At 40.6% G+C, this 27344-nt stretch overlaps 1 protein-coding gene across 3 annotated transcripts; it reads right to left on the bottom strand.

Annotated features, from left to right (window-relative positions):
* Window positions 1-263: 263 nt before the first annotated feature.
* btbd8 (BTB domain containing 8) lies at window positions 264-26308 on the bottom strand. Of its 3 annotated transcripts, none has more exons than XM_082523233.1 (19): window positions 26192-26308; window positions 25251-25372; window positions 22512-22691; window positions 20318-20442; window positions 19831-19948; window positions 17640-17729; window positions 16865-16945; window positions 16682-16778; window positions 16135-16223; window positions 14456-14558; window positions 13820-14002; window positions 13541-13711; window positions 11339-11468; window positions 10352-10413; window positions 9241-9784; window positions 8541-8628; window positions 6408-6532; window positions 4375-6324; window positions 264-1197 (listed from the first exon to the last, which is right to left on the bottom strand). In XM_082523233.1, exons 2-19 carry the CDS (start codon window positions 25355-25357, stop codon window positions 698-700), a joined length of 4743 nt encoding a protein of 1580 aa, XP_082379359.1. In that variant the 5' UTR covers window positions 25358-25372; window positions 26192-26308; the 3' UTR covers window positions 264-697. The 3 variants fall into 3 exon arrangements, with proteins under 3 accessions (XP_082379359.1, XP_082379357.1, XP_082379358.1); XM_082523231.1 differs by having other exon boundaries at window positions 26200-26308; XM_082523232.1 differs by lacking the exon at window positions 26192-26308 and adding an exon at window positions 25941-26185.
* Between the last annotated feature and the right edge of the window lie 1036 nt (window positions 26309-27344).

Raw genomic sequence — 27344 nt, 5'->3', positions numbered from 1 at the left:
TTATCTGCCATTCCAAATACCAGCTTTTTTAAAGCTGAAGTTAAAAAGTGTTAAGTTTAAATATGGACCAATTTGTAGACTTCAAAACTTAAAATATTAAAATTAGACAAATGCTGGTCGTATTTTGCTGTCATGCAATTAAAAATAAAATTTGGCACGTGCAAGTGCTAATGCATATTTATATTTCTAGCCGTAGTCTGAAAAAAAAAATGCACAAAGTAGTCAACTTGACCCAAAGTTATTAATCACACTGCTCATTTCTTTCAGAAACACAAACTTTTATTTTCAGTATGACACTAAATGCAAGCCATGAGGCTAATTTTATTCTTCTTTAAGAAATTCAGTTCTTATTATAATTAGAAGACTGTCAACAAAGGATTTTTCTGAAAAGGAAATATAGTTCTGACCCTTATTCTTTTCTAGAGCTTCTGAAGCAACACCAATGAAACAGTCAAACATACAAAAATGTCAGCATGCATAACAAGCCTGTTTGTGTTGAGAAACAGCCCAATAAGGGCACTATGAGGAATGCAAATAAACAGAATCCAGAGTTCCGTAGAGTCCAACAAAAGACACCAGTCATAAGAACAGAGACAAAATGATATTTTAAATTATAATAAAATAAGACAAAAATCAACGTAATGACATTCAGTTCAAACAGAAGGCGTCAACTGTCCGGCAGGGCTCTCCGCTGAAGTCAGTGATGTGTTTCTAGCTCCACGATGGTCCACTCTCCCTGTGGAGAAGCAGCATCTTCTGGGGAGAAGCTGGTTACAGTAATGCTAGTGGAGGAGTCCTCCATGGGTGAGATAAGCTCCGCCCAACGTTTGAAGGTCTCCTTCTCTGGGGACAGGAAAGCCTGCGAGTCCAGACAGTCACGTGACAGAGACAGAGTCTGCTTGATAAGATACTGGGCCAGGTTGAGCTCCTCAGGTACAGGGTTTATGACACCCAAATTGGACGCGTGGTCTGTCAGGAGCTGCTTGAGCAGGCTCCAGTCCCGCTCGGCAAAATCGCTGCTTTTATCCCCATCCCCTGTTTGCTTTTCTTCCTCTGCTTGCCGTTTAACATTCCTGTCCTTGTCCGAAAAGTGCTCAATAGCTTCCCCCACATCCATCTCGTAAATGGGGGACAGGGCTTTGGATGGTCGGCGGTCATGTTTGCAGCTTTGATCCAATCTGTCACAACCAATGTCCCCTAAAAACAATTGACAATACTGCACAATGACAAACTGAATCATTCCTGCACAGGTCTTTTACTCAAATCAGAGACTAATCGCTGCAAACTAAAATAAAAAAAATATTAAAAAAAACATGACAGAAAATTTACCCTTAATGCAACTGTTCCCTTTAAAACACACAACAACAAAAAAAACAAACAAACCCCACAAAACCCCGTAGTGATGTCAGGTGACGACAACACAGTGAGCGAGCAGTGATACTGATGATCACATATGATTATCACCACAAATTTCAAGTTCATCAGTTCAAAACTCACTCATCACTTTAGATATGCACGTCAAAAGGCAAACAGTTGCTTTGAAGGTAATGTACAGAGGTTTGCTTTGCAGGATGCATCTCTTTATCCACCTGTTCAAACAAAGTAAGCCATGCACTACCAGCACCAGTGAGCTTTGCATTTGCCAGAAAGTAACAGTGATATGTTTTGATATTCACGTGCAGGCAGACGTAAGAAACAGACTTAAATACTGTCACAGAAACCGAAATGCGAGCAACAATGCTTTTACTTAGTTGCACAAAAGATGGCATAACACCATGTTTCTTTAGACATTCTCTGTCTTCTCTACTTTTAACAAATTACAAAAATGGCAAAAGACTGATAATTACAAAATATTTCATGGTTGCATAGGGATAAACCCTTGGAAGTGGTGCAGCAGGACTTCTTTTTCAGGAATATGATAGTGAAAAAAGAGAGACATGGCAGGACAATGAAGACTGCTCTAGACACACGTTACGTACGTTACAGAGGAGGCTACTGACACTACACAAAACCTACTGAACAGAAGTGTATAGACAACAAAACACTTTCCTTAAAAGATGGACCTCTACGTGTCTAGACACAGGTCTACTGGGTATGATGGAAGATGATGGAAAAATCAAAATATAAAACATAAATAAAGGATGGTGCTGATAATGATAAAGCAATTTCAACAACGGCATGCATGTGTGCTGTGCAAAATTGAAAAAAAGGTAAACAAAAGTCAGAAAGAGGTACAATCTTGAATACAAATAAAAAGGAACAGAAAAGCCAGGGAAACGTTTCCTAGCATAACAATCTTTTCTGAGCAGCAGTGGCAGTTTGGTGTCATCTACTTTGTACAAACAGTTTGTATATTTGGACTTTTAAGTCAGGTAGTTACTCTCCAAAGATTTGGAAGAAAAAGGAAAAGAAAAAAAACCCTAACAAGTAATTTACCTGATTACAATTTTGAAAAGGTGCTACGTATAACATTTTAACACCAAAAAAATAAAAATAAAATCATCTATGAACAACAAAATAAAACATCACTCCGCTGCAGTTTCACTCCCACATGATTCTCAGTCTTACTGAAGATTTGAGGTAATCTGTTTCCATGTAATAAGACATTGAACATCTTTTATTACAGTCTGGTGTTTCCATGCGTAGAAGCACTTAAGTGCAACATTGTGACAACCACGAAAGTGAATCAATGCACCATGCATTAGTTTTTCTTAATGCGTCTCTTTGCCATGTTTTTGCTCAGAAGATGGATGTCTACTGTTCAGTGCAGCAGTCATTGTTATAATGTTGTGCTAAATCCTCTCCCTCTTTTTAAGTACTTGTACTTTTATTTTAAAAAAAAACAAAAAACAACAACAAAAAAAAAACAACCCTGCAGGGGAACAGTGGAGCTCAGAAACCGCTGTTATACTAAATCATACTCTAATAAAAGCTGGATGTAGCCACTGTGATGCCACCTACTGGTTAATGGACTCATTGCACTTCTATGCACTTCTAAATCTCATCATCGATTCTTGAGCAAGAGATGAACATATTTAGACTTGGAGTGCCAAGTTATCAGCTGATGTTTGTATGCTTGGTTAGCAAGCTGTATCAATAAACTGCACCTGTTAGGTAGTGCTGAGTAACAGGCTAATAAATTACTAAAATTTCACTCACACAGACAGAAACTATCCAGTCTGCAACAGAGTTATTTTCAATTCAACAGTGGAGCTGATCTGGTGTGACTTTGGAGTCAGCCTCAGGTGGTTATTATCAGAGGAACTGTTTTTAACACTTCCGCTCTGGCTACATTTTTCAGCCCTGAAGGTTGCTGCTTGATATCCGTCAAAACGGGAAGGATACAGCTAGAAAGCAATTTAGTTAAACAAGACAAAATGCTTATTTTAACCTTTGTGGTTTATAATTTGGATTCTATCATTTTTGAGCTTTTAATACAATTAGAATTGGAGTACAAGTGTCCATGTGGGGGGAAAAAGCCAAGCTACATGCTACAGTGCAATTTATCCCTAAGAAGACACCAACAGAAAAACAAACACAAATAGAGTGTCAGAAAGAAAACAGGTGCTGTAGCAGCATGTTCTCATACAGCAGCCAGTGAGATTTATGAAAAATATCTTGATTACTGGCATAACAAAATGATCAACTAAACTATAGTCTTATAGTGCGAGGAATCATACAAGCGAAAGAAAATGAATCGATAAACTGGTATTAAAATGCTTTATGTAGCACCTTCAGCTATTTCAAATGATCTGTGGCTCAAAACGGCCAAAGATTCTTCCACTGCATAAAAGAAATGAAAAAAAATTATAAAGAAATTTATTTTTTATGTACATAAAAGTGCATTGAAAAACCTATGTCACAAGCCTTGTCAGAAACAAGGCAGATTATTTTAGGCAGATACAATTTTATGATCATTTTTAATGAAATGTACACTGTTTTTCTCTTTGATGAGTAAACTGAGTTTGAGCCTACATGCCTCAAACTAAAGGTAGTTCAGTTGTTAAAAGATGTAGTTTCGATGGGACCAATTTCCATCTGTAAAAGGATATTGATGTTGCAAATTCAAATTCACACCAGCTACATGAGAGGGCTGAGATGAGAGAACGTTTTTAGCTATTAAAGAATTATGACTATAGATTTTATTTGAATTTGAACTTCTATTTGTTACTAGTTACTAAACTAGTACACTTTGTAATATCCTTTTTTTCTGAAGGTGGGGTAAGGTATATACTGGAAGTAAGTAAGGTAAAGGAATTAAAGTAAAAGTAAATGAATCCTGTGGGGATAAAATATACCTTCACTGATGGAGAGTGGGGGGATAAGATGGGTTTGGATTTGGGGTCTAGGAAGGATCCGGAGATCATACATTACCTGCTGGAGATTGTGCAGCATGTACAGGAGAGTCCCCTGTCAACTGAGACTCATTTAAGTCTAGATGTAAATCAGCTTTCTTGCTTTCTGAAGGATTGGAGTAATTTTTGCTCATCCCTCCATTGTACTGTTCAGTGTGACGCAGATCCAGATGGCATGGGCGTTCTTGGGGAGGCGTATCTCTGGTGTCAGAGCCCAGGGGAGGACAGCTGGACTTCACTCTGTCTACCTGGATGTGATTTTCCTCCTTCTGCGTGGTGTCCTGGATCTCTGTAAGGAATACAGATTTTTCTTCCTGGTCCTCCTCAGGTTTTTTGTGCTTCATACCTGTGTTTTCAACATGATGTGGCTGGTGGTTCTGTTGGTCACTCAAAGGGGCGCTACTGAACTGAGGAGCAGAAGAGTCATTATCAAAAACATCACAGGGAGTCACATCTTGCTGCTGAGGTGGAGTTTGGACACCGCCCTCCTCTGAGCCCAACTCCTCGCACTCATCAACAGATAGCAACACTGACCGACGGAAGTTAGATGACTGATAGTCTGGTTGCTCGTTCTCCTGGTCCACACCTTCGTCGTCAAAAGCCAGGTTGACTATCCCCTGAAAGTGTGGTGAGGGTTCAGTTGGCAGCGGCAGACCCTGACCTGGAATCACTTCAACTTCTGATCGCTCGTCTTCTGTTTCCTCCTCCTCCTCATCTTCCTCTTCCTCAGAAGAGAAGAGCTGGTGGTCAGGGACACTTTTTACAGTCACAGTGGCCTCAACTTCTGAGTGCTCCTCCTCCACTGGCACCTCATCTCTTTGCAACCACGAACGAGGGCGTCGCCTTACTCCCTCTTCCTCGCTGGTGGTCTCCGCTTCTCTCCCACGCAGGCGGACCTCCACTCTCAACCCAGCCCCACCTTCATACATCTTCAACTCTTCCGGCGTGCTGGTGTCACTGCTGCTGCGACCCAAGAAGTCGTGACAACGCATGGTGCCGCACTTGGACACGCCTCTATCGTTGGAGCAATCATCATCCTGTGAACCTCCTGCATCGTAGTCCTCTGAGCGGGGCTTGATGTCGTCAGAAGAAGTGGTGTGTGTGCTGCCGGTCTCGGATTCTGGGCTGACCTGATGGTGGATGCCGCTCCAAGAATCCTCTACAGGGGTTTCAGTGCTTCCCACACTGCAGGGGTTATCTACGGGCTGTTGAGTGTCTCTTGGGGGATTTGGCGAGCTGATCTCATGAACATCTTCGCTGATGTGAGCTGGGATGGCATTGCTTTGAGGCTGTTTCACTTTGCTGCCTTCAGTTTTTTTACAAACGTCTGCTTTTGGAGAACTGACACGGGTGGCGTTTTTAGCTGCTGGTGCGTCACTGGTCTTGTCTCCTCCACCAGCAGTGTTTTCCAGCTGTACTTGAGACTTCTGGAGACTCTGCTTGGGGCTTGACTCTAGATGACGTGACTCTTCTCCATCCTGGTTTGATGGCTGCGTACTAGGTGCTGCAAGCTGAGCAGAGGGTACTAACTGTGCAACATCTTTTTGCTCAACAGCATCTCCAGAGCCTTCGTTTGGACCAGGCTCTGTTTCGCAGTCTGCCTTTTTACTATTCCCTGCCTCTTTTCCTTTAGGTTCTGATTGCTTGGAGGCAGCAGCAGCTGTAGCGGAGGTTTTAGAGGTTCTTGCAGCTTTTGGTGAAGATTTCTCTGTAGAGAACTCTGTAGTACTTTTTGGCTTTGATCCAGACTTGGCAGCTGCTACTGAGGATTGCCTGGAAGGAGCTGAGGAGGCTTTTGCTGGTTTAGTACTGGACTTCACAGAGACTCCAGTGGCTGAAACGGGTTTTGTGATCTTCTTTTTAGGAGTTTCACTAACTGTTTTATCTGTTGCTGATGGTTTTGAAGGATCTTTGCCATCTTCTTTCCTGGGAGAAGCCGTTTTTCTTATGGAGGATCCATGTTTGGAGCCTTAAAGAAAAAAAAAGGACAGAACATTAATACTATGCAAATGGTGTAAAGACAGACAAATTAAGAAGATTTTAAAACTTCACCATGGTGATCTGGTGTGCTCCTTCCCTTGGTATCTGCTCTTGCTGCTGTCACTGCAGTGGCCACTTTCTCTTCTGGACCAGTCTTTAATTTGCTAGTTTCTCTCCCACCAGTTTTTTTGGATGGACTGATGAAACAGGCAGACAAAGCAATAAAAACAACCATGTGAGAAAATTATTTTTTTTAAACAAATACTTAATTAACACTCCGGGACAATATCATCATAAAAATATTTACAGGAAGAGCTGCAAAAAAAAACAAATCATGAATTAATATTTAACACCAGTGGGGGGCAGCAATGTTATTTCTCCAATTTGGTCAAGGGCAAGCTTCTGAGACATGAGCAGACTATAAATCCAAGGAACTTTTAGTGGTTACTTCGTGTCCTTGTGATGTTTTTCTTGGCTTTTTAACAAAGTCAGACTTCAGGAACACAAACACAGAGGACATTTTACAGTCTGAGACATGCTGTGGGCTCAAGGTCAAAATGTCTTTTTTAGCTGAGATATTAGGAGAGAATTTACACAGCAGAGGTAAACAGAAGCTTCCTCTGATAGCTGTGATTGCTAACAGCAAAAACAGAAAAAACGATCAGTTTTCTCACAAAAATTTATGTGAAAAGACAATTTAGCGATAACCATTTACCACAATCCACCACCCACACCACACTCAGATGAAAACTCAAAACGGACCCAAAAATGCAACAAAGATATTTTTCAAGTATTTGCAGGCTAAGGAAGAAGAAAAAAAGATTTGTTGGTTTCTTTCTGGGGAGCCAATGAAATATTAATGTGCTCCCTTGTGATGCAGACGTCAGGTGATGCTGACTGTGAAACCGATATTTTTAACACCTTTGAAAGACCCATAACAGGCTTGTCAGAATACACTACACAGTTGCTTTTATCCTCCTGACAGCCACATGTGACCTAAAAAAAAAAGAAGAAATAAATAAGGCAATAGTGTGCTGCAGTGCACATCTTAATTGCCCTAGATTTACATTGCTAAACATGCGGTCTCATGCATGTTTGGTTTTCTACATACTGACTGCTTGAAACCAATGAGACTGAGCGAGTGTCTGCTGGATGTGCTTATTTTACAAATTACGTTTAATATACATGAACACAAAATTCTCTGCACTCTCACACCTTTATTTGGGTGACTGAGTTGTTTTTGACCTTCTGACATATTTCCAGTACTGCAGGTGGCAAAAGTGGGTTTTTTTGGTCACAGAAATTTGAGTTATAGAAGAGCGTTGTCTATTACACTTTTCTTTTAAAGCTGCTTATTTACAGAAAGTTATTAGCAACCAAAATACAAAAGGAAGTGACTGTTTGTTTCCCAAACCCTTCAAGTAAACAGCTGGCTGTGGCTCAGGAGGTGGAGTGGGTCATCTTATGTAACTCAGTCACCCAAATAGAGGTGTGAGAGTGCAGAGAATTTTGTGTTCATGTATATTAAACGTAATTTGTAAAATAAGCACATCCAGCAGACACTCGCTCAGTCTCATCGTGGCTTAAGAGTTGGGAGTTCGCCTTGTAATCGGAAGGTTGCCGGTTCGAGCCCCGGCTTGGACAGTCTCGGTCGTTGTGTCCTTGGGCAAGACACTTCACCCGTTGCCTACTGGTGGTGGTCAGAGGGCCCGGTGGCGCCAGTGCCCGGCAGCCTCGCCTCTGTCAGTGCGCCCCAGGGTGGCTGTGGCTACAATGTAGCTTGCCATCACCAGTGTGTGAATGTGTGTGTGAATGGGTGGATGACTGGATATGTAAAGCGCTTTGGGGTCCTTAGGGACTAGTAAAGCGCTATATAAATACAGGCCATTTACCATTTACCATTTAAGGGTCCTTGGGACCAAATTGCTCCCTATGCTTCCATCAGTGCATGAGTTGGTGCATGCACTTAAAGATAAAGAATAAAGCATTGCATGATTGTTTGACCATGATTGAGTGAGTGAGCAAAAAGTGCTTTGAGTGCTCAGTTAGAGGAGAAAAAAGATACATTTAACATATTAAAACTTTACTTGAATGTCATTTGATACTAAGCCCCCAAATGGGAACATCTAAGGGGTAAATGTAACCATTAGCATTTGACTGAATATATTAACATATTAAGTGCTGCAATGCTAGAGTTAAACTCACCTGCTAGTCTTTGTTGCATCTGATCTCTGAGGAGCTTTTGTCATTGGGGATTTGGTTACTGCCTTGGCCTGGTGTTTGGGCTTTGCGCCTAAAACAAAGAACATGGATCACATGCAGAACTGCTGCAAGCAGAAGTTTGTGAGTGCACTAATTTCATCCCTCCAACTATATTTAAAAAAAACAAGAGAGTAGAAGGAAATAATAGAAAGGTGGCCTAATGTAGGTGCTCTTAGCGCTTAAGCTCACATTACAGGCAGTTGCTTTCAGGGTGGAGTACAGGGGGACACATGCTGCATTTGTACCAGTTGAGGCCCAGTTGAGCTGTGAACACTGATATCAACTCTTTAAAGCTTCACTCAGTAAAAAAAAGCTCAAATAATCAGTCACACCACCCTGTGTGACAGCTGTAAAGGGCTTTGACCTCTGCTGTTTTGTTTCCAAGGACAGGCACATGCACTTTGTTTCCTCATGAATCAACATTCATACATGACACTGCCCTTGTCTTCCACAAAATCCCTCCTGGCCACAACGCCACTTTGATCATACTAATTAGTCTGGAGGCCCCTTCATATTTCAGCTACAGTTTTATCCCTGAAGTGTCAGTGAGCTGACTCACTAACACTTCAGCCTGGCTGCTGTGATGTACTATACAGTAATTGGTGTCAGTCAGAATGTAAAGAAGTCAATAAAGAATGTGAACCTGGAACAGAGTGGGTGTCATTGCGAGGGCTGCTGGCACAGTTCTCTGGAGATGCACTGCCTGATGTAGATGAAGTGTTGGGCTGGGCTTGGGTGGTGCCAGCAGTGTTGTCAGCCTTTCCTGCTGAGCTCTTTTGAGCTTTCGTTCCTGCTGTTTGGCTTGCAGATGTGCCGCCTGTGGGAGAGGTTTTAGGCCTTGCACCTGGATTTGGCTTCTTTTCATGCTCTTTAGCCCCAGGAGAGCTTCTGGGGCCATTGGCACTGGCTATATCATGTCTAGCTCCCGCAGCTCCCGTGCCATTGACAACTGGCACCCCAGCTGATGCTGTCTTTGCTTTTGCTGCTACACCTCTGTCTGCTGGTTTCTTCACATTCTTTGCCTTGGATGTTTGACCATCCCCTGGTTTGTTAGCTGCCCCAAGTCCATCAGACTTCATGACTGATGCAGCACTGCGAGAGGAAGGATTTCTGTTTACAGACACCCGCTGGGTCCTATGAACAGGAGGACTCTCAGGTGCAGATGAAGGGCATTTTATAGCCCTTGACTGCAGGGGAAAAAAGCACATTAGTTATGTAACAGTATTACTGAAGTGAATTAATAAGCCACAAAACAGAGCGCTGCCTTAAGAAAGTAAATCATATTAGAGTTTCCTACGGAACACTAGAGCATACCATTAGAAACAATGCCATCTATCAACTCAGATCTAGACAGCCGCCTGAGCACTCTATAGTTAGAGCTAAGCTATGAATTCTATTATGTATCTCTATGTCTTTTTTCACTCAGAATCTATCAGCTGAACATTCCTCTTCGCACTGCTTCAAACCACCTCCTGAAAATCTTCAGCAGCTCCACTGCTCCTAACCACTCTTGGCAATGTCTATCTGAAATGCCTCAATCAGCTTATCTTATCGACACATCTGCTGTTCTTTTCATACGGTATCCTTCTCCTGTGAGGGTAAAGCCATGATGACATATGGCATGCAACAGACAGGCCACAACTTTTCTCTGAGCTAAAGCAGCCTCGCAATCATAAAACTCAGAGTCCTTAATAACAACCACAATAAATAAAAAAGGACCTTAAATGAGGAAACAAACCATTTAAAATTATTACCTGTGAACTAGTGAATACAGGCTTTTTTCCAAGTCTTCGACTGTCCCCTTTATCAATCGCATCTGTCAAAAAAAAAAAAGGATCAAATCAAGTTCATTTCAATAAGCCAATCAGGATTCTGCCAATATTCAAATCTGAGCATAACACAGATGAAAAGGTGGAACCATTTTCTTTTTTTGTAAATGACGCCGTCCTGATGTCCCGTTCGTTATCTGAGCTAAAGCAGCCATTCTGTTCATTCACAAATTCCTGTTTCCACACCCTATGTTTACCACTAAAGAAACAAACATTAAATCAGTGGACTGATGGGGTCACCTGTGTCTGGTAAGCATTCGTCCAGACAGAGGATGGCCATTTCTATACTTCATATCTAATATTGCTAAAAATTAAAGCAAAGTCAAATTTACTCTATTTGCCAAAAGTGCATTTGTTATGTTTGCATGCAAGAGTGAATTCTGATTGCAATAGGCAAGAAATATAGCAGTAATAATCACACACCGACACCAGCCAAATATATTATTCATGCAGTACATTTCAACACACTTCTAAGAAAGCAGTGTATTATTAGTACGTGCAAAGCAGTGCAGACCGACAAAAAACAGGAATCCAGCCTTTCATTCACACCCATTAAAAAACAAGCATGGCGTATCTGGTGCCTTTACCATACTGCTGTGCACACATCTGTCAAACACTGTTAAAATATAGCTTAAATGTGTAGAAAAGAGCCCTGGCTAGACAATAAATTGGTTAGCAGTGGCCAGGTTACAGTGCAGAAAGAAGCCAAGAAGTATTAAATCAGCCAACAGCATATGCTTCGGAGCTTTGGTTCCTCTCTGATGATGCAGAACCACTGCCTCAGCACTAGGCTGGGTTAGGGAGAGTGAAAAAAAGAAAAAAAAAAAAACCCACTTACATCCACACACCGCATTAAGAACCTTCTGTGTGCCTGGATATAATAGGTCCCATAAATGGAATAAAATTATTTACCTGCCAGTATCCTCTCTCTGTGTTTGGATGATAGAGTCTCCCATCCCTGCGTGTGGCGAACCGCGTAAAACGTCTGAAGCAGGAAGGTCCAGAGCCGGCCGCGTAGCGCACAAATCTCTTGCCTGAACGGCTGGCGGTAATACAGAGGAGAGAGGGAGGAGAAGAATGGAAGGGGTGCGCTAAAGCACAAGCGAATCAGCAGCTGCTTCAAGAACCCTTCTCCATGGCAACAAATACCCCCTCCCTTCTCCCTTTGCTCGCTGAATCTGCCCCCTCCCTCTCCTTCCCCGTCTCTGTTGCAGAATCAACTTGGGCTCCCTTGAGAGAAATCTGTGATGTCACGGGCTGATGCGGACACTCCTTTTTCCTCGCTTGATTCTAAAAAAAAAAAACAAGGCTGGACAAGTAGGGAGGAGCGATCTCCACCTCTTCCGCCTTACCCACAACACATACCCTTCTCTGGCAGATACACAGGCTACGCAGATTAGTGAGGGTTACACGTCACAGTCTCCCTCTGCTTAATCCATTGTGCCGTACTGTACAGTATTTAGAGGGGTTATGTGCTTTGACATGTTCAGCCAGGTCACTTTCTCCTGAAAGTCCTCTCACAAGCTTAACGTCCCTGTTTGAATGGTTTTATTAGTCCCTTTAAATAAACAGTGACACATTACATGCCACTATTTCTATACTTGCTCATCCAATAACTCAGAATTAGAATCCACATTTTTTCCATTTTAGTTCCTTTTGTATAGAAAACATATTACAAGGGGCCTCTAGAAATGTTTAATCTGTCATGTCTGTAATTTTTTTTAATTAAAAATATTGTAAAATATTTCACCAAATGTCCAAAAGTCACAGGATTAAGAGTGTGTTTTGTACAGTGCATTTGCACAGGATAAGCAAAGTCAGTGCTTTGCTCAGACATCTGTGCTCTCTATCTACAGACCTTAGGTTAATTTTTAATAACTGTTGAGTCCGTTTAAAGACATCAAAGTATTCCAGGCCAAATGCTTTTAATGAATATTTTCCTCCTTACATCTTAGATGTTTCAGTCTTTGCATTGTATTTTGTGTAATATCATTAGTCCTCCTGATTTAAATCCAAAAAGGCTGTGTAAACTTTCGCATGAAACTTTCATTGTAGCCCCACACCTCTTGTGCTGGGTAAAATTAAAGAGAAAAGGTGAAGTGAGTACAAAAAACCAAACAAACTGCAAATTATAATAAATAAATAAACACTGGATGCACAGGATGAATGTTACAAGCCTTCTGTCCTTGGTGAAAGATGCTAGGAGATTACTAGGAGTACATGTAAGTTCACCAACACTCAACCAAGCAGAAACTGTCACACGTGTAGTTCTCCATGAGGTGGTAGCATCTGTGTGCAAGCATTTACACTTCGACAGAAGCAGAGAATATGAAGGATGCTTCTGGCGACTAATTTCCTAAAAAGGAAGAATCTCAAAACTGAGAACATTTTGACTGACAAGATTAACTATTGTGTGTATATTTGAAAACTATTTCAACTCATGACTCACATGTGTCAACAAATATTTAACCAATAACCCACATTTTGTGGCACGTGAAACACTCCACACAGGTTAGTTTGCTAAACATAGCTAACATTAGCAGTGCTACCACCAGTAGCCTTCTTTGCCTGCAGGTCAACATCCAGCTGATTGTACAGAAAGTGGTAACGTATGTTTGTATAAGTTTTTGCTGACAAAGGCTAAATGCAACATCCATGTTGCACGTTAAAATCCTGTAACATCATCTGTTTGTCTCTCATTTTCCACCTTGCCTTTTTATGAGGGTTGTTTCCATGTGCTCCCCCATTACCTACCACTTAAAGTGGCTGCGAAAAATCTAAGAACCAACAGTTAAGTGGTGTCGTACATTAATAAAACACAATGTTAGAATATTTAGTCCTCCTATAATGTTGCTGATTTAACAGATTATTAAATACGAGGGTAAAATAATGTTTGCTTAATAACTTGTCAACAAAAATATTGGCGTAACATATCCTGGGTGAACTAAAATTTTCTTGCTTGCTTTTTCAGGTGGTCTAGGTGACTTACTATTACCCACCTTTGATTGTAATTAATGTTACAGATCTACATGGACTGAACTAAGCAAGGAAGTTTCATTTAACTGCATACACAGATGTGATACAGTAATATAATAGAATTGTGACTCATTTCACCTCCTCTAGTTGTTGCAATCGCCTCTCCATGCAAAAATCCTCCTCAAAGTCATCTTCGCAAAGCGAGTGCACAGCAGTGAAAAGGTCACAGCAGTTATCCACAGTCACACCTTCCCTGATGGCTGAACAAAGCTTCCTTAACAGCGTGGGCTCTCTAGTAAACTCTTCTCTCTGTAACGCAGTCAGACATAGAGATAAATATGGGGGCTGCTTCTTGTTACATTTCCAGACGATCATAATAAATCAAAGTGTATTTGTATGGCTACTTCACCAACTCACTATGCAAAGGTCCTTGAAAGCCTGAGTGTCGGTGACTTTGGGGAAGTGCTGCACAATGACACGCAAGCTCTCCTCCTGCAGCTCTGTGGCCAGGCTTCTCACCTGTTGGGCCCACTTGACTTCAGGGAGAGAGCCAATCAGCTGCTCAGTTCTACAGAGCATGGTCACGGCGTTCTGCACAGTCTGCATGGAAATATCTATAAGCTAAAGAAACTCTTGCTACGTGACAAAACAAATTAAAGCTGAATGAGCACAACTCCATACAAAACTCTTTTACTCCTGCCCAGGACCTATTGATCAATTGAGGAATTCCCCTGCATTGTGCAACCACTCTTGGCCAGCACAGAATCCCAGTACTTGGCAAGCATGAGCAATATATCCCCCCAGTGATGTAAGACAGGCTCACGACTCAATTATCAATAAAAAGGCTGGCTCACTCCCCATCTGTCTGCATCATACTCTTCAATCACCCACCCATTAATAACCAAGAATTTAATAAAGGTCATCTTTAATTAGATCATGTTCAAATTTCCTTCCTGTGACAAAAAACCCCCAAACAACACGGCTTGATGATACTTTATGACCATCTATTATATGAATAATTACAGCTGCAGACTCTGGGAGGGACAGACTTACCATTGTTTCAGTTACAGCTGTTAGGCAGGCTCTGTGGAGTTCAGGTGGCAACAGGGAGAAGTTCCTCTCACACCAGACTTTCACAAAATGCTCTGCAACCCACCTAAAATGACATATTAGAGATTAATAGGATGGCTAATTTTCATTTCAGCAATTCTATCACTTATTCCTAAATAATTTCTCTGCACCGTAACCCTGAGGCTCTGAGTATCAGCCAGCAGCGTGTTGCTTGAGGGAAGAAAAAAACAATGAATGACTGAGTGAGCATGAGAGGCTTGGTAACGCACTGCTGCAGAGAACAGCACTGTTCGGTTCACCATCCCAGTCGCGTGACTCATCAGACTCAATAGACACAACAGGGTAAGGGCAGCCCCTCCTCCCCACAACTTACATCTACACACACCACTTCAAATAAGACCCATCACAGCCAGCTCACAGCCTCCCTCAACACATCCGATTCCTCTGACCTACATTCACACGATTCTTGCCCACTCACTGCAGAGTGCAACACCACAGTGTGCAGTAGTATCAGATGCGAAACTGAAAAAAAAAAAAAAGACTTAGATGCGCATCGCATGTGAAGTGTATAAAATCCGAGAGCAGAATGAAAATATGTAATATCTGCTGTAAAACTGGTGTTTTGTTTTGGTGCAAAACACCGGATTTCTTTGAGCTTCATTGTTCCACTGAAGCAAAATTCATTCACTCTCATGTGATGATGTGATTGCTTCATTGGTTGCCAAAGTAAACGTCTTTACTGAGCACTGTGGTAGTTTGAAACACGCCATGAAAGGCTCTGTAATGGGAAGCACAGAATCAGAACAAAAAATGTAGACACCCAGACATCAATTCACACAGCATTAATATTTAGAGGTTGGTAACTTACACTGAAATTATAAATACACAAGCCTAGCATGGGACAAATATCACATATTTGTTTGCAATAATTAAAAATTATCCCAGGTCCCCTGGTATTACGTATCCTGTGCATAGGTCTAACTCCTATGAGAGTTATGAATGATGCATTGGCAATTATGAGATAAATTATGAGATAAATTTGTGAAAAAGTCACAAGTCAAATTCCTGTTTTCTTGGCGTCAAGCACAGCTCGGTGAAGGTCCTAAGAAGGCAGTGCTCTGGATCACTCGAAGCCATAGCTCAATTAGAAGCATCAAAAGTAAACAATGAATCAAAACTGAAAATAAACTTTGTAACAAATAAAGAAAGAGCTAAATAAAGAACTACTTTATTTAGAATAACTCCAATCAGCAAAAGATCTGTCAAATGAATGCTGTGTAGTTGTAGTCTCAAACAAATCTCAGGACGAGAAACAAAGCCAAAGAGGTGAGCTAAGCCACAAACAAAATCTCATATTGACTGATTCTAAGTTTGAGAGTTTTGGCATTAACAGACACCACGATGGATCAACACTGAAACACCATTGCGGGAACCTTCGAGTCTATACGTGTGATTTGCTACTCTGGAGTTGGACATCTGCACTGAATAGACTCCAGCCAGGCCCAGGCTAAGAAGACACAGCAGTCCATTCTTTGGAGAGATGCTTCACCCTCTGGGTTCTGAAACCTTGTGAGTATATGCATTTGTAAGCCGTAAGAAAGCTTCCAAAAGTGTGGGAGTCTTGTTAAATTGCCCAAACGGTGCTGAGTGCAGACACTTACCGCTTACACTGCATATGGAGGTTTTGAAGACCTAAGGCATGTGTGAAAGAGAGGCACTCAAGGACTGTTCTCTGAACTCCATCAGCTGGCTGCAACCGCACACAGACAAGAAAAAAACCAAACAGCAATACAAATATATAAAATGCTTTCAAACCGTTTCATTTAGGATGCAGTAGCATTCAGTACTGAGAGACTAAAGAAAACAAGAGATGATTACCTTTTTGAAGAGATTTTCTAAGGACACGTAAAGCTAAATGTGTGGAGACCACAAAAACTTTTTTCTTTTTTTAAATCCATGATGCCACATACTATTATGTACATTAAAAAAGGACACATCCTGCATTAGAACTAGGGACTTTTCTGAGGCCATTGAAGACACATGACTGTGTGAAGATTGTGTGTGAAGGCTGAAACTATTTTTTGCCGTGTGATCATAAATTCAACGTATCTGAAAAATCAAACTTCAACGACATGCTGGTTTTAATGACATTTTCATTCAAGTCCATGAAAGCCATCCATCAAAGTACTCTGCTTGTCAATAGCTCACCTTAGGGAAGAAGCGGCAGTAGTCTCGGGTCAGAACCATTTCCACTACATCTTTCAGCCCCTCCAAACCCAGCATGTCTGCAGCCAGCACCACCTGACTGTGGAACAACAGACACCACATCCACGTCAGCATCTTTTCTTGGTTCTGAGTTTTATTTCTGTCAGTTCCCTGTACATACAATACCTGGCACTGGCTCTTCTGGGCAGATCCACAATGGCTCCATACATGAACTGAAGCAAGATTTCCATCTCATCTGGCCCCAAGCTAAAAAGATTAAAACAAACTCTTTATAAGCCTTGAATTGGAGGTTAACAAACGAAACTGCCCCAGATCTCACTCTAATATTCTCAATCTATGCACATTTCTTTGGCTATAAAGCCAAATAAGCCAGTAAATAAAAATCAATTTATCATGCAGCACTCGATCCATGTGCAATATACGGGCCTCACAGGTTCCCCTACATGTGCAGGCACTCTATTCTGATTTCTGTCTTCCCCGTTACCCTTAGATCAGTAATGCTGAGGTGTGTGACACGTCTCTCCCCGGAGGGAAAAATGGGCTTCATTTGCCTCTGTCATTCTGAAAGAAGGAGAATGCGAGTGGTGATGGTGATGCTGAGTGGGCGGGTGGTAGCGGGGGCTCTTCAGGAGGAAAAGGATGAGAAGACATTTATGTGCCTTGCAGAGGAAACATTCCAACTTTGCTTGATTGAAATCTGAGCCAACTATATGAGATTTCACTGACAGCACACTGGCTGTGTCTGTTTTTGAAGTGTGGAGTTAAACATGGCATTGTGAGTGAAACCACATACAGTGCAGAGCCACCTCTGTAGCAATACATGAATAATTAATGCTCTATATGCAACTGCACAGTTCAGAAATTACGTTAGACCAGAAGTGGAGGTGTATTATTGATCTCTATGTCCTGCTGCTACGTGATGCTGATGTACTGGCCTTACCCTTGCAGAGTGATGCACTGTCTGGAGCTCTCCATCCAGCTCCCGCTAAGCATTGCTCGGAAGTACTGAGATCGTGCACACAGGATTGCCCTAGAAACCCAATAAAGCAGACAGCTGCATGTCAGAGAGCCACCTACCATTTATTCTTCACATCATTTGCAACTGAAATTGTTTGCACTTAAGCAGCTTTGAAGTGACAAGCAAGAAGAAAAAAATAAAATAAAAGAAATTGAGTTTTCTTGAATCTTTAAAGGCTATTTTTATTCTCTCTGACCTCACTGTACCATCACTGGTGTAAAAATACACCAGACTAGAATATTTATAAAAGGCATTAAAGACACGAGAGATTTTTCTATAAATTCCTTTTTTACTGTACACCCTTGAGTCCACATTGCTTTCTTTCTTGTCTTATGGCAGCGTTTATCAAATATTAGTGGCATGTAAAATAAAGTCTAAATGTGGTAAACCACACATTTAATTAATGACTTTGATTTTCTTAGGCTAAATAGGATAGCAGGCAGTTTGTTTCACAAATGCTTCTGGCAGATTTTGTTAAGGTAAAGATATGTCATCAGTCAATTGGTTTAACAGTAGGTACAGTTTGAGGGGTTCAAATATTTTTGGTTGACTACAGCTGAACTCTAACAGTTAATCCATTTTCTTCACCACTCATTAAATCCAGGGTCATGGTGAGCTTATCCCATGTGTTCATTAGGCAAGAGGCAGGGTACACCCTGGTCAGGTCCCCAGTCCATCACAAGGCTAACAGACAGAAACAGACACCCATTCACTTTCAGATTTACACCTTTAGCCAATTAAGAATCACCAGCTGACTGAGCATGCATGTTTTTGGACATGCCATAAGAAGCTGGAGTATCCAGAGAACACCAAGCGGGCAAACTCCACACAGAAAGCCCCCCCCCCAAAAAAAAAGAACAACAAAAAGAAAAAGAGCCCAGCTTCTCCTCTCTGCTGAGCTTTTTATGACTAATGGGTCCCCTGAGCAGGAGCTGGGAAAATCCTGTCTCCATAGCTACTACAACCTCTGCACTGCTGAATGACCGCCCACCACCGCTGCTTCACATTTGCATGAGTCAACAAGCGCTTTATTGTTTAACATCTGATAAATGTGTCTGTGATGTGCTGAAGTGAGGCGCTGCCTCCGATGTTTTGTGAACCAAAAAATAACCAAGATTAAATGGAAACCACACGTAGGCGCTTTAAATTCAATCCCATCAACACATAACACTTAGAGAATCTATGGGAAATTTATCAGAGGAAACAAAGAACATAATAAGGCAAATAAAGATATACCAAGGCAATTTTTGACTTCAATATTGCTGGACTGAACATTGGACTGGTAATTATTATTAAAAGAACAAATTACATCAGACAAAGATGAAGGACAACATGAACTAATTCATGTTATTCAACAAAAATATTTGCTCGAGTTTTATTTGAGCTCAGTGAGTCTTTACTGCATACTATTTTATGGTCATCCTAGTTGTTTCCTTTCCAGCCTCACCTGTGGGGAACAGCTGACAAGAGACAGGTAACGAGTAATAACATTAAGCTTCCCAAAAATTTGAAACCAAACATATGGAGAAAGAGAGGAGCTGACAAAGAAAGCACCATGGTCAGAGCTTTCAGTCACTTGGTTGGAGTTTGCAGTTAAAACAGCTGCAAAGAGACAAAGCAAAGCTGCTGGGGTAGCAGATGTGAAATACCTCTAAATTGTATTACCTTCTTCCATACTATGTTAGCTCTCAAGCCAGCCATTAGTGAACTGCTGCTGCTGCTCTGTGGTGTAATGAACAAAGAATAAAACAGACACTACGTAGCTCAGCCCAATTCAGCCTTCTGAGTCAGAATCAAACAATATCCGATCCAAATACTGCACCGATTTTTGGCTAACTCTAATTCAGTGAAATGACCTGAATTAACTTAACTGTATCTTACAGTGTCACCTCACTTTTTCATTCATATAACACCGCCCAGTGGTTTAATCTTTGCTTGTTTTCCTTCAAACTGCATATAATTTTACACGTTTTGAGTTACGGTGAAAAAAGGGTAATTTCTGTATATGATCATATAAGCTTAGAAATAATTGTAAATTGAGCTACAAAAAAACGTTTTTTATTCCCAGTGTTTGGATACAGATGGCTGAAAATGTTGCCATGAATAGATCTACCTGTGGCAGGAAAAGACCTGATCTGCTACTTGGATAGTAATGTCACACTGCTCTCCCCTTTGGTACAGATCCAGCAGGTCAGCTCCGAGGCCAGAGGCTGGCTCGAGAACAACAGCATCTGCACACGAGTTGAGAAGGATAATGAGGAAGGACAGGAAGTGGAGGGTGGAAAAAAAAGAGGAAAGCTTTAGGCTTATATTAATCTGCTGAGACCACACACAGAATGTGTGTATATGAGATAGCTCTCAGTAAACCAAGTTAAAAATACTGTAAAATATAAAAGCAGAGTAAAATCATGAACTAACCACATCGTGGCCATGCTGTAATTACCAACAACAACAGGGATCTCAAAGCGATTAGCTCTTAAGTGGATTATGGCTGAGATAACATAATGGGAAGAAAGTGGAGGCGGGAGAGTTGCTGAGCAGCTGAGCCGTCACATAACTTGAAATAAACCCTTCATGGAAAAGAGGCTGGATCTGTTTACCTGATTTAGTGGATCTATGAAGGTCTGCTGTGTCGGGAGCAGGCAGAGTACTTTCTGGCACGGAGCCCTCAACATCTGGGATTATTGGAGCCGAGCGCATGCTCTGGTCTGCTGTGTACACTCGCCTGCAGGGGAGAAAGACTAAATTTAATTAAGAATCTTTCATACATATTAAAATGACAGTCTCATCTGACGCAGCTAGGCGATCTAAAGTGTGCCGAATTTGCTGTTCCTGCTCAGTGAAGCATTTAATAAAGAGGCTAGCAGGCCAGACCTCTGCCCTAACACCTTCTGAAAGGCGATTGCTCTGCTCTGGGTATTGTGTTATTGTATCAGTTTGAGTCACGGTCATAGTCAAAACAACAAAAGAGGAAGAAAAACGAACCAAGCAGACATTTTCTGAGTGGTTTCCCCCAGAAAGAAAACAAACAAACAAAAACAAAGAAAAAACAAAAACTCTTTACGTCTTACCAAGTCAGCTGGATGGTGTAATCACTTAATCACTTAAATGAGATCTGCTCATTTTGGTTCAATTTTTTTTTAATTGAAGTTCAGAAATATAATACAGACACAACACTGCTTGTCATGCGAGTCTCAAAGAAAAGCAACAAAGCAAACATAACAAATTTAGACAAACTATAAAACACTACAACTTAAGACATTCCTATATATACTTATTTTAGTGTATAAACAATATAATATCAGCGAGTAAAATGTTTTTTCACACCTCATTTTGTTTTATTTCACTATAATAACCTTGCCTAGGTGTTACCAGCTAAATGCAAATTTTTAGCCACATGCTTGAAAGTATATTCATTTTTTGCTCACTGCTGCTGCTCCCAGTGGCCATTTAAAGATCGAAAACGTATCATTTTTGCTGGTGTAATGAATGAGGCTTTAGTAATCTCCTCTATTCAAATCTAACAACCAACTGTCCTTACTTGTTTTTAACTATTTTAAGTTAGTGCAAACAGATGCAGAAACAGGGAGCTGACTATCACGAGAGCCTCCCTCCTCGCTGCGTGTCCTCACTCTATAAGACTGAGGTGCAGTTCAGTGCTATAAGATATCCTCTGTACTTTATCAGTTTATGTATGCGTCAACTTTCTGTTGTTGTTACATAATTTTTTATCATAGATGTGATTAAGAGTTATTCTGTACTTAATGTTGGCCTAGGAAACATTTTTTCTTTCTTTCATGTTTTTAGCATGTTGAATAGTGATCTCTCCCTCTCTTTCTGCCTATCCATTTTTTTGTGTTTTTTCAGCCACTGTCCTTATTTCTTGTTTAAATAACCGAAACATTTTAAAAGACTTCTGACGAGTCTTCTAATCGAAATAAACATCCTGAAATACTGCTTCTCCCCACCTCTTTCTTTCCCTTAATCTCCTGAATTAATATATAAAATTTAGAGTTCTTTGTTTAACTAGCATGCTTAGCTACACTGTAAATGACACACAGGATGAGTTTAAGTTTAATTAAAATTTGAACAAATTTGGTGACATTGCTGCACAGATCACTTTTTCCTGCACCACCACAACGGTGGACATTTTCATAAGGATTTCTGAGCAGTTTATTCATTTTAGTAATAAGGTTTAGTGTGAGGTTTCATTTAAATTTCACCATCCACAAAACATCACTCTTTTGCTTCCCACCTACCACATATAGCAGGAAAAAACAAAACAAAGCTGAACCCTTTCAGTAGCAGCAGTTTCTATATGACCTTATTTAGAGTGCTATGTCTAACTATTAAGAACGTCTTCCAGAACTAGGTAATAGAATAAGTAGTGCTGCTGGGAAAGAAGTTTTAAAGTGACTTCTCATTTCTGTGGCAGTGCAGTCGTAAGAGGAAGGCTTCTTGTCCTAATTTTAATTTGCTAATGAGACTCCATTCATTGGATCAAAGCCTGCGCTGCAAGGCTTTGATTAAAACTCAGTTTGCTATTTGTGCGTCTCAGCAAGAACTTGAAAATGAGCAGTGTAATTTATTATTCAATAGCTGCAGCATTTGCAGAGCTCACTGAATCAAGATTACAGCGCTTCAGAATAAATATGGAGCACTTGGCGCCCCCTGTCAGACAGACACTGAAGCAGCAAAGATAACACATCAGGGAATAACTACCGTCTCATAACACCCCTACAAGGAAGCAGATGTAGAGCAAAGGTTTCATGTATACTCAGTGAAATGACCTACCTAAGGAAATCTTTGAGCCCAGACAGCTCATAGTCTGGCAGATGGATGATGATGGGATCTTTGTGCGTCTGTCCCTGAAGGACATCAGGAGCTCTGGCCAACAATACAGCTCTGTGTGCTCGGATCGAGCCAGAGCCAGCATACAGAGAAACATCAGCCTCCAGCTCCTCCTGCAGTAGCCTGGGGAAACACATCACAACACTTTAACAGCGGTGTTTAACAAAATAAATAAAACAACAAAAGTTGGGAAACAGTTTCGTATTTCATTGATCTTTAAAAACAAACACAGAAAGGAGACAATGAAGAAAAGGCCCAAGGCTCTGAAGATTCATCTGATGGCCCATTTTTCCACTTGAGAACAACACAAGCAGAGTCCTGAGGTGGTCTTATCATCTCATTCAGCCTCAATAACCAATGATCCAGAAACCAGTCAGCTGATGGCCAACTGTGACACTATGACTTCAAACTCCGGTGCTGTGTCCACTTGTATTACCCTTTGATTAGAAATGCTGTCCATGCACCAAGGAGATCCACATCCCAGAGTTTCCATTTATCTGTGAAACCTAGTGCAACTTTGCTTGCACCAAGTTTTCTATTCCAGATCCACTGATCCTATTATCTGAGGAAAAGCTCTACCCACGGCAGGCATTTCTTAAATGCAAGTTTGAAAGTAAGTAAATATAGTAAACATTGTACCTTCTAGAGGTTATTCAACAATAATTCCTCTGCTTCTGTGTTCTTTTAACACATCATGAATAATTATGGTTTTTACAAATACACTTCTGTCATTTCTTATTATTATAACTCTAATATGGAGCCAAGCACGTTTAAGAGACATTTGGAAAGCAATCTTTTTTTTCCCCCAAAGGAAAACTTGGCCTGATTCAAAAGAGCACTGGCTGTGAAACAACATCATTTATTAGACTGTGTCAAAATGGTCGATAAGTACATGTAGGTAACGTATATGCCAATGAAGCTTGTTAAAAAGACAAGAAAATGTCAGGCGCCTTCATCCAACAGACAAAGAAATACTGTCAATATGTCAGATGACATGGGTTACTATTTCACAAAGAACGAACGAATACAGGAGTGAAAACCAGCTCTATACTCTTAACATTTGAACAGCACTGGAGTTACTGCTAAAAAGTTTTTTTTTCTCAGTTATGGTGATGAATATCTCAGTGTGACACCAAATCTTTAATCAATAAAGCTGTCTGACAGGCTGTGCAATCGGTTTAAATGCTATGAGTGTGTGTGTGTGTGTTACTGAACATTCAGAAAATCTAGCCTGGGTTATTAAGGTACAGACACTAGATTTTAACTTCAGCTTTACTTTCTATAACCACATTTTGCTGCTTTTTTAGAAGCTTTTAATTAAATCTTAGAAATATTTTTTAAGTAGCATACAAAGGTGGCATAGTGGTTAGCACTGTTGCTTCACATTAAAGGAAGGTCCTGGGTTCAAATCTGCTATCTGGACAGGGCCCTTCTGTGTGGAGTTTGCATGTTTTCCTCATGTCTGCATGGGTTCTCCCTAGGGCTGTTCGATATAATGATATATATCGGATGACAATATAAAAAGTCTATCGTTTCATTTTATGCTATTGTTTGTTTTGTGGTGTCGCAAAATAAACTGTTTATGGCAATATTTTTTCACTGTTTTGATGGTCACTGTAGTGGCTATATTAATTTCTTAAAGTTCTCTCTTTCTCTTATATTTAATATAACCACACTACAGACGGACAAGCGCCTGTTTTTACGCGTTGTGGTTAGCAACAACGATAGTAACACCATCGCGTGTCCGCTTGTTTATGTTCCACATAAACCTTTCACAATAAAGCTCAAGATCCTGTTGAGACTTTTCAAAATAAACTGAATCACGTGAAAGAGCAGATTATTTACGGATGAGAAGTTAAAAAAAAAAGACACCAGGTGCTAAAAAATAAACCTTCGACTCAAACGTTAGAACAGGCTTTTCCCTGCAGCACACCGTGTAATAAATACAAAGAAAACGGCGGCCGTTACAACTTATGTCTAAAAATATATAGTTTCATACATTGTTAAAACACTGGACTCCAGGTACGCGACGCCTAGCTGGAAACACTTCCCGCAAGTCGAGCTGCCAGAGAGTCACAGAATTTACAGAAAATGTTACATTTTTGTGATTTATATCGTTATCTGGATGATAGAATTCAAATATCGGGATATGAGATTTTGGTCATATCGCACAGCCCTAGTTCTCCCCAGATACTTCAGCTTTCTCCCACAGTCCAAAGGCAGGCAGTGGGATCAGATTAATTGGTGATTATAAACGGGGTGCAGGTGTGAACTTAAGTATGAATCGCTGAATGCCTCTATGTGATAGCCCTGTGACAGACTGATGAACTGTCTAATGTGTACCCAGCCTCTCGCGTTATGGCAGCTGGGATAGGTTTACACTTTACCTGAAAAGTGAAGTACTGCAGTGACATTTTCTTTCCCTGTTTTTCTCAATCTTAAATTGAAGATTCTCTTTCTTTGCAAAATCTGATATTGAATTAATTAAGCTAAAAGTGGTGTTTTTTTGTTTGATTTAATCAGCTCTTTCTACAAGTTCACATTACTGGACACAAGAACTGGTCAATTTTTATCCTTTGACAGCTCGGAACTGCCTTGGACAGCTGGATGAAAACTTGTTGCACATGTGTCAAAGCCCAGCCTTTAACACTGAGCTTTATGAGTCAGTGTCAGACACCTTACCTGTTCAGGTCTGCAGACAAAGCAGAAGATAAACATCTCTTCAGCTGATCCTTGTGTTTGCGCTCTTTGACCTGGAATTCGAGTCTCGCTGCCTCACTGGTGATCATGGTGTGTTATGTTCTCTAAAAGTGAGACAAGAGGGAAGACACACTTCAGCTTGTGAACTCAAAGGTGTTCTGGTGGAATGGGAACCACATCTTCCAGTGGCATGCTGTGTGCACACTATGACAAAGTGAGGCAGATCATCACAAACTGTGACAACTACACCAACAAGGATCACCTGACAAGTGCTGTCACATAGTCCAGGACAACAAAAGGCTACTGCGTTCACCTTTTTTTTCCGTAATCATATGCTGCAATACCATCTTTCTCCACAGTCGCTGACTCATATTCGCTTTCCTTTTCTATCCAAAGAGGCGCTGTTAGCAAAGTTTAGCGAAATCAATGAAACCTGGAAGAGGTGACCGCAATAACGACAGAAAATCACCACGTTACGTGACCGAGAAATTTATTTAGCCGTACCCTTAAAAAGGATGATGATGTTATCCATGGTAAAATACCTGCTTTCGTGTGTTTCCAACAGAAAACACACCCAGCACCGCAAATATTAACCAGTGTCTGTTTGTGTGAAGTTTAATACTCAATAAAGCAATCCTTTTACAAAATTAAATACACGGAGCCCAAATTCACCTGCTCTAGCTCAGGTGTTTCCTCGTTCTCTGTGGGCTCCAGTTGGTACTGTAAGCAAATCAATCTCATTTTCCTCTGGCTGCTAGCATGCTAGCTACGAGGAGCTACCGTTAACAGTAAGCTACCCCCTTTAACCTTTAACTACCCTCGTCAAAAAATACACCTGCACAAATTAACTCCAGTCGATAGCTGCCTGCGAGCACGAGGCTCGGTAACTGCTCGTTAAGGATAAAATAAATGAATATGCTGACCCACTGACCAATGTTGTTGACATCACTGCTACACGCTGTTCGCCACCCACTACGACGCGGTTTGTCAAACGAAAAAGGAGTGGACAAGCCGGAAGCTTCGGAACATGCGCAGTACACCTAAAAAGCTACCTAGCTAAAGAAAACGATGCATTCACGTACAGCCTCTTCTAAACAGACAAACACAAGAATGGACGGGTTTGTTTGGTTTGTTTGGGTGAATACTTCAGAGATGAGAGACATGGAATGTAGCTCCACATTTTGAAATCTATTTTCTTTTATACAGTAGAAGTGATTATAAATACAGAAAGAATGAAAGCATGCTAAAGTGACATTAGCAAGAGAAAAACCTAGAATTATCAAACAACTAGAAGGTGGAGGGTCGCGTACTGGAGCGGGCATATATGGCAGGAATATGAAGATTTCAACACATTTAGAAAAAAAAACATAATTATGAAAAGTTAGAGTGAAAACCCATCGATAAATATTTCATATTTTATTGTGGTTCACAGTGTCATATAAAAATTGTTGCTTTTGAAAAAGCTAAAGGTTTTTTTGTTTTTGTTTCAAATATGCATACATTATAATATCCGGTTAATAGAAACCTGAAAATATAAACCTGTTTTCTACTGAGTTACCGGAGTCAGTGAAGGCAGCAAATGAACTAGCTCGCCTTAGTAGCATTTACGTCATTGTTCCATCCCGGATTATTAGTCCGAGTTTATGATGCCACTGTACAGTACTGTACATGAGAAAAATTGATAAATACGAATAATGTAGCACTGGGCATAGACTCGGTATAATCACTATATATGTGAGAATGAAAGTAAATGGTAAACTTTCTAATAACTATAGTGCTGTTTTACATATTATTTATGTAGATACTTGTTATATAGGAATATATAATGTTTATTGTATTCTCAAAACGTAAGTCATTCATGAGGGCAACATTTGATTATTCAGAATGTAAAAAACTGCACCTAACCTAAATTGCAATTATTGAGATTTCTACATAAATATATATAAAAACCATGAAAATATTGTGTCCCATGGTGTGAAACATGCTGTACCTGAACAGCAGTGAGTGAGTGTGTGTTGGCAAAGCGATAAGACCTGTATAAAAAGTAAACCATAACAAAATGCAATGATTTGCAAT

Source organism: Aulonocara stuartgranti (assembly GCF_965226115.1).
Source record: "Aulonocara stuartgranti genome assembly, chromosome: 23".
Classification (NCBI taxonomy): domain Eukaryota; kingdom Metazoa; phylum Chordata; class Actinopteri; order Cichliformes; family Cichlidae; genus Aulonocara; species Aulonocara stuartgranti.
The sequence above is the reverse complement of the archived record's forward strand: the minus strand, read 5'-3'. Positions and strand labels throughout refer to the sequence as shown.